The sequence below is a fragment of the Neolamprologus brichardi genome, chromosome 16, assembly GCF_056152115.1.
Source record: "Neolamprologus brichardi isolate AB-2024 chromosome 16, ASM5615211v1, whole genome shotgun sequence".
Lineage (NCBI taxonomy): Eukaryota > Metazoa > Chordata > Actinopteri > Cichliformes > Cichlidae > Neolamprologus > Neolamprologus brichardi.
Window position 1 is genome coordinate 19,640,214 of NC_142119.1, and position 14,192 is coordinate 19,654,405.

The following is a 14,192-nucleotide window of genomic DNA, read 5'->3' on the forward strand; positions in this document are numbered from 1 at the left end:
ACACTGGTAAACACAGAGACAGAAAGCAGATTTACTGATGTCTGCCAACCCCAGGAGAAAACACAGAAACTGGGGCAGAGGAAGAAAAAAAGCAGGAAAAGACTGAGTAGAAGGCAGGATGATGAAGAAATGAAGCTAAAGACAGTGTTTATAAAATTCAGCCTGTGGACATTTTTGCTGGAGACAAGGGCGGTGGTGGTGGTGCTGGGGAGTGCTGCTTTCAGACTATGCAAAAACCAAGAGAAATTGTAACACGTACCAATTTAAAAAGAAAGAAAGACAGAAAGAAAGGGGTCTCAAATGGTGGAATTTGCTTTGGTTGTATTCTTTTTGTAATAAGTGATGCCAACTCAGGCAAACACCCACAACCTATTGTCAGCCACAAGAAAAGCAGCCTCCTGCCAAACCAGTGTGGTTTTATTAGCAGACACAGGATTAATAGACTCTTTATTACCCAGAGCAATTACAGGCTTAATTGGAGAGAAAATAGGCCCCGATGAGAAGGAAAAAGGCAGAGGAGATAGACGGGATGGCTTCAAAGTCCACATGAGCACATGTGCAAGGCCGTTTTCGTGTGTGTGTGTGTGTGTGTGTGTGTGTGTGTAAATACACCTTCATGTGCATGGTTTTGTTTTGTTTTTTCTTGCCATTTTGCAATGCCTTATCTGTCCACCAGGAGGTCTGTGAGCTATTTCATCAGTATCTCAAGTTTTCTGTGCCAGCCTTTATTATTGGCATCACCTCCTCCCTTTAGTGCTTTGCTCTTCTGCTTGCATGAAATTAATAGCAACAAATTAAGCACAGAGACACTGCTTTTTCTGCTTTAGGGCACCATTGAAAGGTCTACTGATCTCGAAAACATCTTTTCAGAGAGTTTTTGATGTGGAGCCAGAGAAGGGAAACAATTTGACTGAAAATTCAATTTGATCAACTTTTAGTGATTCACTGTTTGCTTCCTTGTTCGACAGAACAGTAAATACGTTGATTTAAACGCATGCGTTTATTATAAGACTACGAGGCTGGGGACTGGAGAGCTCCCGATACAGCATTATAGTCATTTCAGAAATGTGACTCATAACTTTTTGTTCTTTCCAAGAGCCGTAATTTAACAAGGTTGCCTCTCGCCGAAAGCCCCCTGCTTTGTGGCTTTTTAATAAGGTAGCTCCTCCTGCACTTTCTCCTCTCTCTGCTCTCACCTCGGAGACAGCCAAACGCACACACTCACACACACAGTCACCTCCCATGTTGTTGCGCCCCATTTTTTAAGGTGTACCCAGAAACAGGAGGTCCTTTCATACTTCGGTGACCGAGATGAGAAATCTTCTCCAATTTTACTCCCAACGAAGAAGCTTTTCTGCTTTCATCCCTTTCTTTCCTTTCTCGTTTGGGAATCACGGTGGAAAGCAGCTAAGCACTTTTACACACGTACCTAAGTGGTTTATTTGAGTAGTTCAATTTTCTGCCAATTAATATCGTTGTGATTTACTAATGAGTGATCTAATTAATTCAAATTAAATAAATCTGACCACATTGTGATATATTATTGTAGGCTAATATCCCAGCAGTATATGAAACGTAAAATCTGCTCCATGTTGATGCAACATTGTGACACAAATGTAATCGTTTTTAATCCAATAATTATCCGATCATATGCCATTTTACTTCTGATGTGTGTATAATGCAGGACCATTACTTGAAGTAGTTCTTTAATGTGTGCTACCTGCTCCTTAATTAAAGTGTGTGAGAACTTCTACCACCATTGTTTGGGTATAATATAAAATGCTAACAATCTGGCCGGGTTATTTTATTGGTGCTGCCACAAAGCGAGACCAAGCGCAGGCTCAGGCCATCGGACCTCTGAACAGTGATGAAGTATTATAGCTGCTAGATGAGATGTTCAGGGACTTAGCTTCGTAACATCGTGTGGCTATGGTGTAACAGCAGTAAGTCCTTGTGCCATTGTCTGAGATGAACATTCACTCAGTAGAGTCTCATTACAGAGGTCTGGTTTAAACCATAGGTGTATTTTATGCGGCGTCTCTATGAGCTTTTGTTCTGTTGGTTACAGGGAGATTTTTTTTTTTTCTCCAGCGAGCAAGTTGATACCTTACCCCACTGTGCCCACACTGTGATGGCCAGACTACGAGGAACAGGAACATTACCTGAGGTCATTTTCCTCAACCACTTTTGCCCCTTTCTGTGTGCATGACAGGGGAAGTTGATCCATGTGACAATCGCTACACGTTGTATACTGTTGCACTCTGGTGGCCTAACAGGGCATTTCACCTGAATTCAGAAGTCCTGCATCTGTGTTTACTCCACAACTTACCTCCTACACTGCACAGTGAATAGCTGCCGCTGCTAAACCAAGCCCTGACCTTCTGAAGATAATCTGTAGTTGATGTGACTGAACTGTAGTTGACATCAATCAGTGTGACTCATATTTTTGGAGGCGACGTGTGTCAGATTTCTTAAGTACTTTCTGCGTGTGTACTGAGACACATTATCTTCCTTCGTAAGAGTTTGTCCAGGGCTGATTTCACAGAGGAAAATGTGTCAGCAATGACGGAGCAATTATTACTCACATACATAGTAGTTTGTTTTTTTAGTTGTTTTTTTTTATTATCATTATTATTATAGAAAAATATTTTATATAAAAACAAATAAGTTATGAATTACATGAGCTGCTTTATATTTTTCCTCTATTATGACATATTCTTCCCTCAGCACATTCTCTCTTTCTTTCTCTGTGCCGCTCATTCTCACATGCACACTCACACTTGCTTGTGTTGGTCATTTCACAGTCACTGAAGATTTCCCAAATACATTTGTCTTTAATTAATTGAGTCCCACACGTCGTCCTCACCTGCCAACCAATAAAATCTTTCAGAGCATTTCAGTCCATCTGACAGCTGAACCTGCTGAATTCATCTCAGTCCACTATGGACCCGTGACCTACTTCCCGTAGAACATCTCCATGAGGACCTCTTCGATGTTGACAGTCCCTATGACGGGTCTGAAGAAGAGCTGAGCGACCACTGGCGGGCTGATGGCCCTCAGCATGGACAGAGCTATGAGCAGCTTGGCGAACCGCGTCGTATCCTCGAGATGGATCAGCCTGACGTGCTCGTTTAGAGCCTGGTGCGCCTCTCGACGCAGCGACTGGATGTAGTGCAGACAGCGCAAACCCTCCAGATCTAGAGGTGGGGAAGGATGGGGGGAAGTGAAATGACCGGAGAAGTTGATAAAAATGTTACAACGCAGAGAAGTAGTTAGATAAAGTGTAAATATCAGAGCAGTCATGCTGAAATAAAACAAACTTTTACCCATCAATTAATAAATCAAACGGTATCATGTAGTCTGTGTGAAAGCTTCCACTCGTGAGCGTGGCACCTGTGCTTAAAAACTGATGCTCTGCTATCAAAAGCCCTGACCCACCTGGGTTGAAGAGCACGGCTCCCTTCAGGTACGCATATTCCTTCGTGCTTATATCTACACTCCAGCACTTCTTTAGGAAGGCTTTGATCGCTTCGATGTCCACAACAGAGACCCCGAGTGCCCCCCTGTTCTGGCCGCCCACAGCCTCGCTCTGCCTGTCCGGACAGCCCGTGAGGATGCGCTGCAGCATGCTCGGCTCCACGGTCTCCGTGGTCTCAAAGTCCACCCGGTCTTGTGCGAGTCCCAGCACGAGCAGAGGCGCCCAGCCGCTCCGGATCAGCACGAGCTGGTCGTCCTCGGGCAGCTCGCGAAAACAGGGGACGTTTTTCACGAAGCGCAGCGTCTTCACCAGGACCGCGGACGCCGCTTTGCAGGTCACCTGCGGGGAGCGGAGGACGCCCCGGCGCCGAGTCGAGCCGCAAGAGCAAGCCTGCTGTCGGACCTCCTGCAAAGAGGCAGAAGCGGAAGAGGGGGGCTTCTGGAACAAGTGCTGCAGCGTGTGCTGTTGGGGATGCTGCTGTTGTTCCTCGGCGGTCACCAGGCGGTCATCACTCTTCAGAATGCTGTAGAGAATGCTGCTGCTGCTGCTGTTGTTTCGGCCGCTGGCACCCCGACAGCGGCAGCCCTCCAGCGTGGCCATGACCGCCGGCAGGAGCTCAGCGCGTCCCGCTGCTTCTTTGAAGCGCCTGAGGTCAGTGACAGAGGTAGCCCTGTTTTCTTAGCCCCTGATAGCCCCGAGTGAAGGGCAGAGCGTTTATATTAGCTCCTGTCTGTCCCCGCGCTTTGAGAGATTGTTCAGACCCCCTGAACACACACACACACACACACACACACCCCTCCCTTCTCAAACACCGCCCCTCTCTCCACCCCTCTCCTATTTCCCACACTTACTTTTTCACAGCCCTCACATATTCAAGACACACCGGTGTAAATGATTTTTTTTTATTATTTCTTATTTCTTTTTAATTGATTTATTTGCAAGTAAACACGTCGGACAGTAGCAGCTTTCATCTCTGTTGCTCACCTGTGAAAGGTTAACCATGGCTCAGATAAAACAGGAAATGTAACATTTCCGTCTGCTCGCTCGGTTTATCAAACTGTTCAGAAATCATGTTTGATCGTTTTAAAAACCCGACAGCCGTGCTTAATCAAAGAGACTTCTTTATAAATTGTGTGAAGGAAACAAAAAAGCAGCGGAAGAGAGCAAGAGAGAAAGAAAAGTGGAGAAGGCGCCAGAGACCAGCTTTATTCTCAGCATTACCTTGACTCTCTGAGCAGTCATCGGACAGAAGCCAGTAAAAGAAAAAATAGTCCAGGGAGGGATCTGAAGGCTTAATTATTTTAGGGACAATTTATATGATTTTCTATGAGAAAGAAGTAGGAAGAGCTGAGGCGCGAAGGCCAGCCTCCAACCTTGACTCGGACACGCTGATATTGATTTAACCGTGAAAACTGGGGCTGGTGAATTATGATGTCATGACTCAGTGCTCTCCTTGCTTCTGTCACTGAAGGAGGTATTTGGGAGGTGGTGGGGAGAGGGGGCGGTGGAAGTCAGTGAATGAGAAACTAAGAAGGACAAGTTGGGATAAAGCAGATGAATTAGAGGTTTATCTTAATTGCTCCTGAGAGGGATCACAAGTTAGGGTTGGCTGCTACCTGAAAGAGGGAGAGGAAAATCCCTCTGGGGAAATCAGAGCTGATTACAGAGGAGTTTAACCAGACAGAAAGCAAGCAAAATGTGATGTCAGGATGAGCAGAACTGTGGGTGACTAATGCAAAAGTTTGGAGCAAAGGTTCTAATCTCAGTTTGTTTTGTAGAAGGTCTGAGCAGCTCTGGCCACGTCCCAAATACCCTCGCATGCTTAAAAAATGAGGGTCTTAACAACAGGTTGTCTTTGGTTTGGTGAAAGGATAACATTGAGTACATGGTTACATTCGTGAAATTTCAGTAAGCAGGACCTCAGTGTCCCTTGCTCTGTTGCGTTGAAGGACACAGTTATGAAAAGAGAGAAAGGATGAAAAACTTTTTTTTTCTGCAGTGCTACAACATTGTTCAGAGGCCGAATGTCTTTGTATTGATTTAGCAGAAAGCAGAACCACAGAAATTTTTCACATGTTTATATCAAGGACACAGCGGGATAAACAGCCTTCACTCAGCCTGTCTCTTCTCCTGCTCAAGGCCCAGCCAGCACAGGTTATAAAAATCCTCCCGTCTCAAGGAGAGATTACATTATGTCTTGTTGCAAAAGCACAGAGTTGAAAAGACAGCTGCAGCGCTCGGTCGCTCTTTTTCAGGCCTCCTTTTCGTCTATTGTTTGTTTATCAGATTTGGACAAGGTGTCTTTAGGTAACTCTCCACTTAACCATCCTTCCCAGGGTAAATTTAGTCAATCTTAAATATTTCTTAAACATCTTTCACCTAACTGGCCTCCCACCACCACAACAAGTTGATGCTTTATTTAAAATTGGATGAAGATCTGAAAACTAATGCCAAACATGCCACCCTATCCCCTAAATAATGACTGATGCATGTCATCTCATAGACACGTATGTACCACCTTTGCATCTAAACACCAGATGAATTAATGCAAGATGTCAGTTTAGATGACAACAGTTGGGGTTTAATACTGCAACAGTTGAAAACATTTATCTGCATTACAAGTCTCTATCGTTTCCTGTGAGCTAGGAAATCTGAAACAAATGGATCGGGCTGCACAACTAATGCGCAGAGACTGGCAAGTGTAAAACTTTAAATGGCTGTTGCTGAAAGGGTAGGGGAAAAGGCAATAGTTCAGTTTAATGAAAACTTTCAGGTTCTTAACTTCAAGAGGAAACTCAAGGGTAACGCGTTGATAATGCATTAATGAAATGTGCAGAGACTTTTGGTTTCCCAGGCTGAAGGTTGTTAGTTTTTCTTTTTGATATGAGGCAGACTTGTTCTCTGGCACGGTGCCTGCTGGTTCCCAGCCCAGTCTGACTTAGCTCAGCATGGGGAGGCCCTCTCACGGTCGCATCACACTACTTAAAGGATGGGACTTCTTACAAAACATGCATTCTGTTTTGTGAGAGGGGGTTGCGTTGTTTGTGGCTTTAAGTCAAGACTCCTCTGAGTTCAAGTAACGTTTATCAAAAACTGCAAGAGTGTCTTTTCGCACCTCTGCAAAGAAAACACCACCGTTCTCTTCTCTGAGTCGCTTCTGCCAGCGAATGGTCTGCTCTCCAATAAAAGCAGATCAGTATTTTGTGTGTGCATGCGCATACAAAACACGCAGGTGATCTGCACTTTCTGAAACTCGCCGCTGTGACACGCAGACAGCTCAAGTCAGGCAGCTTCAGCCATGGCACAGTTTTGTTTCTGGTGGTGAAATTTAGAGCAAGGTCAGAACCACAGAAGATACTTACTCAGACAGGGGCCATGGGAAAGTGAAATCCACTTGCAGGAATTACAGAGGGAGGGAGGACAAAAGGAAGTGCCATTAAACTAAGTGGCTAACTTTCATAAATCTCCAGATGGGAGAATAGCAGCTCGACACCACTGAGCTCATGCACCACATCCATCTTCAATAATATTGCACGTTCGTACATCAGATAAAGATACTTAATATGGGGAGTAATATATTAAAAACTAAGAAGAATGCAGTACAGACGCATAAAGCAAAGAGGCCAGGAACCCTTTAGGCGTACTCGCAGCACTGATGATTTGTACTTGTAGGTTGAACCACAACCCACTTTAAATTTTGTTCTCGACTGCACATCTATGACATTTCATCATTGCATGCACAGAGATGCTATCACACTGACAAAATCATATAACACCTGTCATAGAGCTCAAAACAGTGAATTATTTCACTGAAAACAATACCACCCACACTGCTGAGTCCGGCAGACAATTTCCCTAAAAAGACAATTGCAGTTTGTCTTAAACGTCAGCCTTGGATGCATCGCACTCACAAACAAAGACGTTCTGCGTCCATCACAAAATACTAAATTTGAGCTTTGTTAGCGGGTCCAGATTACTTCAAAACACAAAATGCTTTTAATAAGTAAGTATTGTTTTGTGCTTTAGTGGCAGTAAGCACTTCCTGAAGGCTGATCACACAGATGAAATCCTGAGGTTGCCATGACCCAAGAAGACAGTTCTTTGGCACATTCAGCCAAGTTGGCCTTGAAGCACAAGTGTGGAGAAAAACACAAGGTTTTTACCAAGTACTTGGGGCTTAGATACCCACAGACACTCCAAGACAGGTTTCAGAAACTTAAGAGGACAACTTTGTATGATTCAAGGCTTTGCATTAAATGGCTCCCCTGGAAAAGTCTTGTACTGCATTGTTTGTTGATTTGTTGGGCACTCTTCTGGCGGTTGCTATAGTGACTGCTTCCATTTTCTCTCTGTGGCTGCTCACATAAAGGACTTTGTCCTTGTCTCCATAATAGTTACAAATTGAATACTGCACTTTCCAAGGACTCATGTCACCAACTTACAGCAAAGTGAAAGTGTATGAGTGTGCATGTGCATCTGTGTGTGCATGTGTGTGTCTCAGAGCATGAAAGAAGACAAGCTGACTTTAGATTTGTTGCGCAAATGGAAAATAAAATGTACATTATTTTTCTAACTTGGTCTTTGTTATGAATCAGAAAAGAAAGGACTAACAATACAAGCACTAAGATGAATGTGGAAAGATGCAGCGAAGTGCAAGGCAGATTAAAAGGACTAATCAGGGATAAAAATTAAAAATTAAAAAGAAAAGGGTCTCAATCTGAGAGCACAAGGTCAAGACTGTGTACACCAAAATCAGAACAACTGAATTAAGAGGACAGTTCAAACCAAAACTGTTAGACATGACTCACGCTCCTGCCGCTGAAGTATGGCCCACCTTGTCTGGTGATGTGAAATGCTCAATCACTGCTCACACTGAGGAACGAAAGGATATATAATGGAACGGTGATTATTTTAGAGGTCTCTGGAAATGTTCTAAGCACGACTTTGTTGTTTTTTAAATGTTTTTAAATGTACAAGCACACTGCTTCTTCCTAAGTCATTATTTTAAAAAGAGCAAAGAAAGTGGGTCCTGAGACATTTCACCATATTATTAAATTGGTTTTAATGCATGCACTGAAGCCCTGAACTTTTCTAGACTTCGCCCAACAGAGGTGTGAAAATGCAAATGTCAGTTTCTTTTAGATGAGATTAGAACCTTTTTAACCTGCCGGCTCTCTAATAAAAAGTCAGTGTGGTTTCAACTGTGCCTTAACACCACCGTGTTCTGTGAATTCTGTACAGACAGCACTTTCACCCAAGCCAAACACAAGTCTGAAACGGACTGTCTGTGTGTGACACAACAGTCCAGGCCTGTAAACAACTTAACTTAGAACTGAAGCTCCATCAGATCCATGTTCTCACGGAGTCACTGAATCTCAAATCTGCCAATTTTTAGAACATTTTCTGCTCTCCAAAACTCCAATTTACATAAATAATTTATGGTGTAATGTTTGAACATATGTAATGAGTTTTTTTTCCTTTTGCACATTGAAATCTGAGGCAGTGTTTGAACATGAATATTTCAAGAAATATTAAAGATAAAAGCCTGACATTTTCACTGGTCTTTTTTTTTTTTAGCATCAAAACAACAGAAAAAAAAAATCAGACTGATCTGTAAAGTCTCATATTTGAGCGTAAACTACTCAAAAACTCCACAATGCAAAAGACAAACAGTGACTTCTGTATTTCACAATATTGCAAAAATAAAGAATGTAGAAAACTTTTTAACATGGAATTCTCTGTGACAAAAAATGAAGAAAATGCTATTTTCATGAATCTTTCTGCTGGACTGGGCACATATCACAAGTTGTAGCACAAAAACAAAAGTATTAGTAGATGGTATAATCTGAATGGAATAAAATTTTGGAAATTCCAGATTGTACTCTAATTATAACTGTGAAGATAATAACTCGTGTTTTTAAATATGTGCAGATTTTCCATTTTAGCCGTGTTCTACAAGCCCAAAAAATATATGGTGAAGTGTTCGATGTATGAAGCTAAAAGCTTCACAGCAATCCGTCTAAATTTTTGAACTTTGAACCTTTTTTTTGTTTGTTTTGTTGGTTTCGAGCAAAAGGTGTTAATTTGAGATTTTAATTATCCAAGGTAAAAATACATTTAAAAAAAATTGAGCTTTCAGAAAAATTAAAACTAACTGAAAATTATTTTGTGAACTTTTAAGACATCTTAGTTTGGCAAAATTTGCTTTGGATGTTTACAAGTCTGTGAGGCAAATTCTTTCCAAAATGTCTGTGTTTGTACTGTAATACACGGACTGGTTTTCCTAAATCTTGAATAATTCCTCCATACAATATTAATTAAAACAACTTGACTAATAAAAACTCAATTAAAACAAACATTTTAAAACAAGGAAAACTAAACTGAAACTGAACTGAAATAAAAACAAAAAATGAAATAAAAAATATGAATTAATAAGAAAATTCAAAACTATAATCATTCTGCATCAGCCTGATTGTATCATGTATTATTCCCTGAGACAAATATGTGATTGTAGGCTAATAGCCTACACGCACACACCTACAGTCCTCCACAAGAAGTGTATTTGCTTGGCATTCACAGAGCAGCCCTGTCTCCTACAAGCTGCTCGTACAGTTCCTTAGATCTACAGTTGTACAGTAAGTTGTGCGTCGTAACCCCGGCAATTTTTAAAAACAGCTCAGTGATACACAAAGCCTCTCTCTGAACAAACACAGCTTTTCTCATTGTTTACCTCAGCTGTGAACCTCTCACTGAATGTGGGTAAACTGCAAACACGAGCAGCGTAACACGCTTGCGATAGGATGGTTCATAGTCTGTTTGTCTCTCCTTTAGTAACAGTGTTCAAGGTTGGTGTATAAACACAAGGCCATCCTGATTACAACAAACAAAGCAGCAGATATTCGAGCTTTTAGTCTCTTCTCTGCGCCCCCCTCACTTGGGGTAAACGTGTCAGATGTTGACAATTTTTCAGATTCTTTTATTTAAAGAAACTTTTAGAATGATCTTGCTGTTAATCGAGGATTCTGTCATTCTGCGTCTCTGTCTGTACTTCACCTTAACCCCACTTTTCTTAAAACTTGGCAGGTTAGGGACACAAGTAATTTCTCGCTGTTGTTAGGCAACTTTGCAACGGCCTCACTCAGGTCGTGACATTGTCTGCAACCTTATAATGACATCACCAGTCCAGATAACACAGTTTATAAATAAACCTTCACTGTCTGCAACATCCGATTACATTTGCTGATGCTTTAAAAAAAAACTGGAGAGTAATATTAAAAAAAGAGAAACATGAACTTTCAACTACAAAATGCTTGTTTAAGATTTATGCATCATTAGTAATAACCTACTGATGATTTTCAGTTGTTGTTTTTGAGGGCTCGAGAAGAGAAGGTGAACTTTTTATAGAAATTAAAGTAGTCTCGTAAATGACTGATATCATGTTACCATCAGCCTTTGTTTATTTCCCATCTGAGGGCACAATGCCCTGCAAATTGCAGCCTCGGGCCACTGCAGCCAGTCTTGAGTTTACCCAGACCAGATGCCAGGAAAAGTGACCCATGTGTTCTCACTGTACTTCAAAGCCTTGACAATATCAATTGCTGGCTGTCTCAAAACCTTTTAAAGCTTAATGATGATAACTTTGATGTTTTAGTTATTAAATCCACTACCCTGAACCACAGTAAGCTTAGCCTTTTGTCCAAAAATGTCAAACAATCTACTCATAACCAGTGATTTTCAACACTGAGCTGTGTTTCGATGCTCAAGTTGAAAAAAATGCCCACTACACTGACTCCAGATAATTCAGAATGTGGCTGGATTTTAATTGGCACCAGGATATGTCAGTATATTACTCCAGTATTAGGAAGTTTACACTGGTTGGCTGTTAAATTGTGTGTCTATTTAAAAGCTTACTAATGACCTGCAGCATTAAATGACCATGCTCCAAATCATATGAAGGAATTGTTTGGCCTCTATATGCCTGGATGGCTATTTTTATTGTTAAATGGGGCTGGTTTGTCCAAGGTCTCACCTAGTAAACAAAGGTCAGCAGGCCTTTGTTGTTAGGGCTCCCAAACTGTGGAACAGCCTTCCCACCAAGATCAGGATGCCAACTTCCTTATTGTCTTATAAGTGGCGGAGATGAGCTTTCTCCAGAGGGTGGCTGGCCCCTCAAAGAGATAGGCGGAGGAGTTTGGCCATCTGGAAGGGTTTAGACCAGAGCTACTACTCCATCAAAAGGAGCCAGTTGAGGTGGTTCAGGCATCTGACAAGGATTCCTGGGTGAGGAGTTCTGGGCATGTCCCACCATGTCCCACATGGATTGATTGTGGCAGTCATTTAAACGCTGACACAGTAAGGTTGGCTACTAATGATTGAAACACTCAAAGAAAAAATAAGTTTGAAGGACTTTTATATTTGTCAGCGTTGCTGAGTGCTTGAAGTTTCCAAGCAGTCTCTGCAAACTTTACAGACTGAATGCACAAACACACCTCCACACAGACACAAAACAATACATCACTTTGTGTTGAAAGTCCCCTAAGCCACTCCTGACATTTCACAGGTCTTTCAATTAAAATGTTTTATACAAATTTATTCAGAACCCATTCCTTCCACTAAGCTCGCCTGTGTTCATCATCAGAGACACATATTATAATTAAGGTCATAAGGACATTGGGTTGTGGTCAGAAGTTTATGTACGTGGATGTTGGGCATAAATGGCATAGTAATTTTGGGCTTTTAATGATTTCTTTGAACTCTTCTTTTTCCAGGGTGGACCAGTTGTACAGTCTACATCTTTGATGACTTAACAAAACAAGAATTTGGCATAAGTTTGATTTAATTTGGATTTTCTCTAATGCACACAGGGTCAAAAGTCTACAAACACTTGTAAATATATAGACTTATTTACATTCTTTAGTAAGTTGTACTGAAGTTGTGTGTCTTTTAACTTGACAAAGCCAAGGCCCATTAACTTCTCATTAGTGATCATCACTGACTGCATCTGCTTGTTTTTCTTTGCCAGCATAAAAATGATTTGTTTAACAGCGCTCAGCTCTGGGGCTGTTTTACTCCCAGTGGTTGTGGTACAATGCACAAAGCAGAATAACTATTTTTTCAGTTTTACCTCACATCAAGAGTTAGACAGTTGAAACTGGGACACAACTGGATGTTCCAACAGGACAATGATCCCAAACATACATCAAAACTGGTTTTGGAATGGATAAAATAGCATTAAGATTCTGGAATGTCCTTCTCAAAGCTCCGACCTCAACCTTATGGAAAATTTGTGGACTATAGTTAAAAGTCAGGTCCATGCCAGAAAAGTAGCCTATTTAAATAAACTCTACCAATTCTTTCTCGAAGAGTGATCAAATATCCAGCCAGAATTATGCCAGAAGGTTGTTGACAACTATCAAAAACATCTGGTCATGGTGAAACTTGTGAGCAAATAAAAATGAAATTCAAACTTGTTCAACTAATTGTTGTTGTTTTTTAAGTCATTGAAGTTTTATGCTGTTCAATCACTTCATTCTGAAAAAAGAACAGTTCACAGAAATCACTAAAAGCCCAAAATTAACATAAAATTCAAAATGAGTGTCATGTAAGCTTCTGACCGAAGCTTACATGATACGTTCTTGTGACCATGTAAGTCACTTTGTCGTTGCTATTGGCTTTTTGTGAGGAGAGACGTGACCTCTAAAATCTAAAGCGCTTTTCCCAACCGCTTGTGCATTAATTATGAGCATGCATGGTCATACATGCTCATGGAGCAGTAATTAAATAATTAAATGGAGAAAAGCCTGTGAGTTGGTTCAAGCATGCAAATAAAGTTGCCCCTCTGAGGACTGCCTACTAGCATGTTTGTGTTATTTGACACTGTGTAGTCAAATGTCATTCTAAATTGGTGCTGATGTGAGTGTGTGCGCTTATCTGTCTCAGCCCTGTGATTGACGAGCAAACTGACCGAGGAGTACCCTGCCTTTTTAAGCTTTCAACTTCCCTTCAATTGAAGTTGAATAAGTGGTGGAGAAAATTGGTGGATGGACTTGTAATTGAAAGGCAGGAGCAGTACAGTTAAAATGAGCTTCATATTTGTGCAAGGCCTTCTTTTCTGTATTTCAGGCTTTTTCTCTCCTTTAATTGATCAAATTAAAGGAGAGAAAAAGCCTGAAAAACTGTGTTTAATCACTGCAGTTGTCTCCTGCCCCTAAGAATGATAAAGGTTACTTTTCTTCCATTAAACTTCGGTAGAACTTATTAGAAAAACTCGAATTTATGCAAGTACAGTGTCATCTTTCCACTGCATGATGGGAAAATTGCTTGCTATGGATTAAGTAAGATCTTTAACATTTTTTAAAAATTCAAAAACAACTGATAGCATAATGCTCTGCACTATTAGCATAATCTTGTTCGACACCAGCACCTATCTCCTAAAACTGGCTCTTTACTGATATAACAGTGCTATGCAGTCCACTTATCAACTTTGTTATGGAAAACAAATGTATAAAATGCTGACTATACGAAACTAAAATTCAATGTTTATGTTAAAAAAAAAATATCTACACATACGACTCTATGTGGAAAAGTAACTAACTCTGATTAAATCACTCTTTCACTAAATATGGCCAGGCCTGGATATTGAAAATGTTAAAAAGCCATTTCTAAGGCTTTGGTATAGTGACCCACAGTGAGAGCCATTACCCACACAGCAAAT

General features: G+C 41.1%; 1 protein-coding gene across 1 annotated transcript; it reads right to left on the minus strand.

Annotated features, from left to right (window-relative positions):
• Positions 1-2,617: 2,617 nt before the first annotated feature.
• On the minus strand, positions 2,618-4,213 carry nr0b1 (nuclear receptor subfamily 0, group B, member 1). Its single transcript, XM_006788212.3, has 2 exons — positions 3,439-4,213; positions 2,618-3,197 (listed from the first exon to the last, which is right to left on the minus strand). The coding sequence occupies exons 1-2, from the start codon at positions 4,076-4,078 to the stop codon at positions 2,956-2,958; spliced, it is 882 nt and encodes a 293-aa protein (XP_006788275.2). The 5' UTR covers positions 4,079-4,213; the 3' UTR covers positions 2,618-2,955.
• Positions 4,214-14,192: the final 9,979 nt, after the last annotated feature.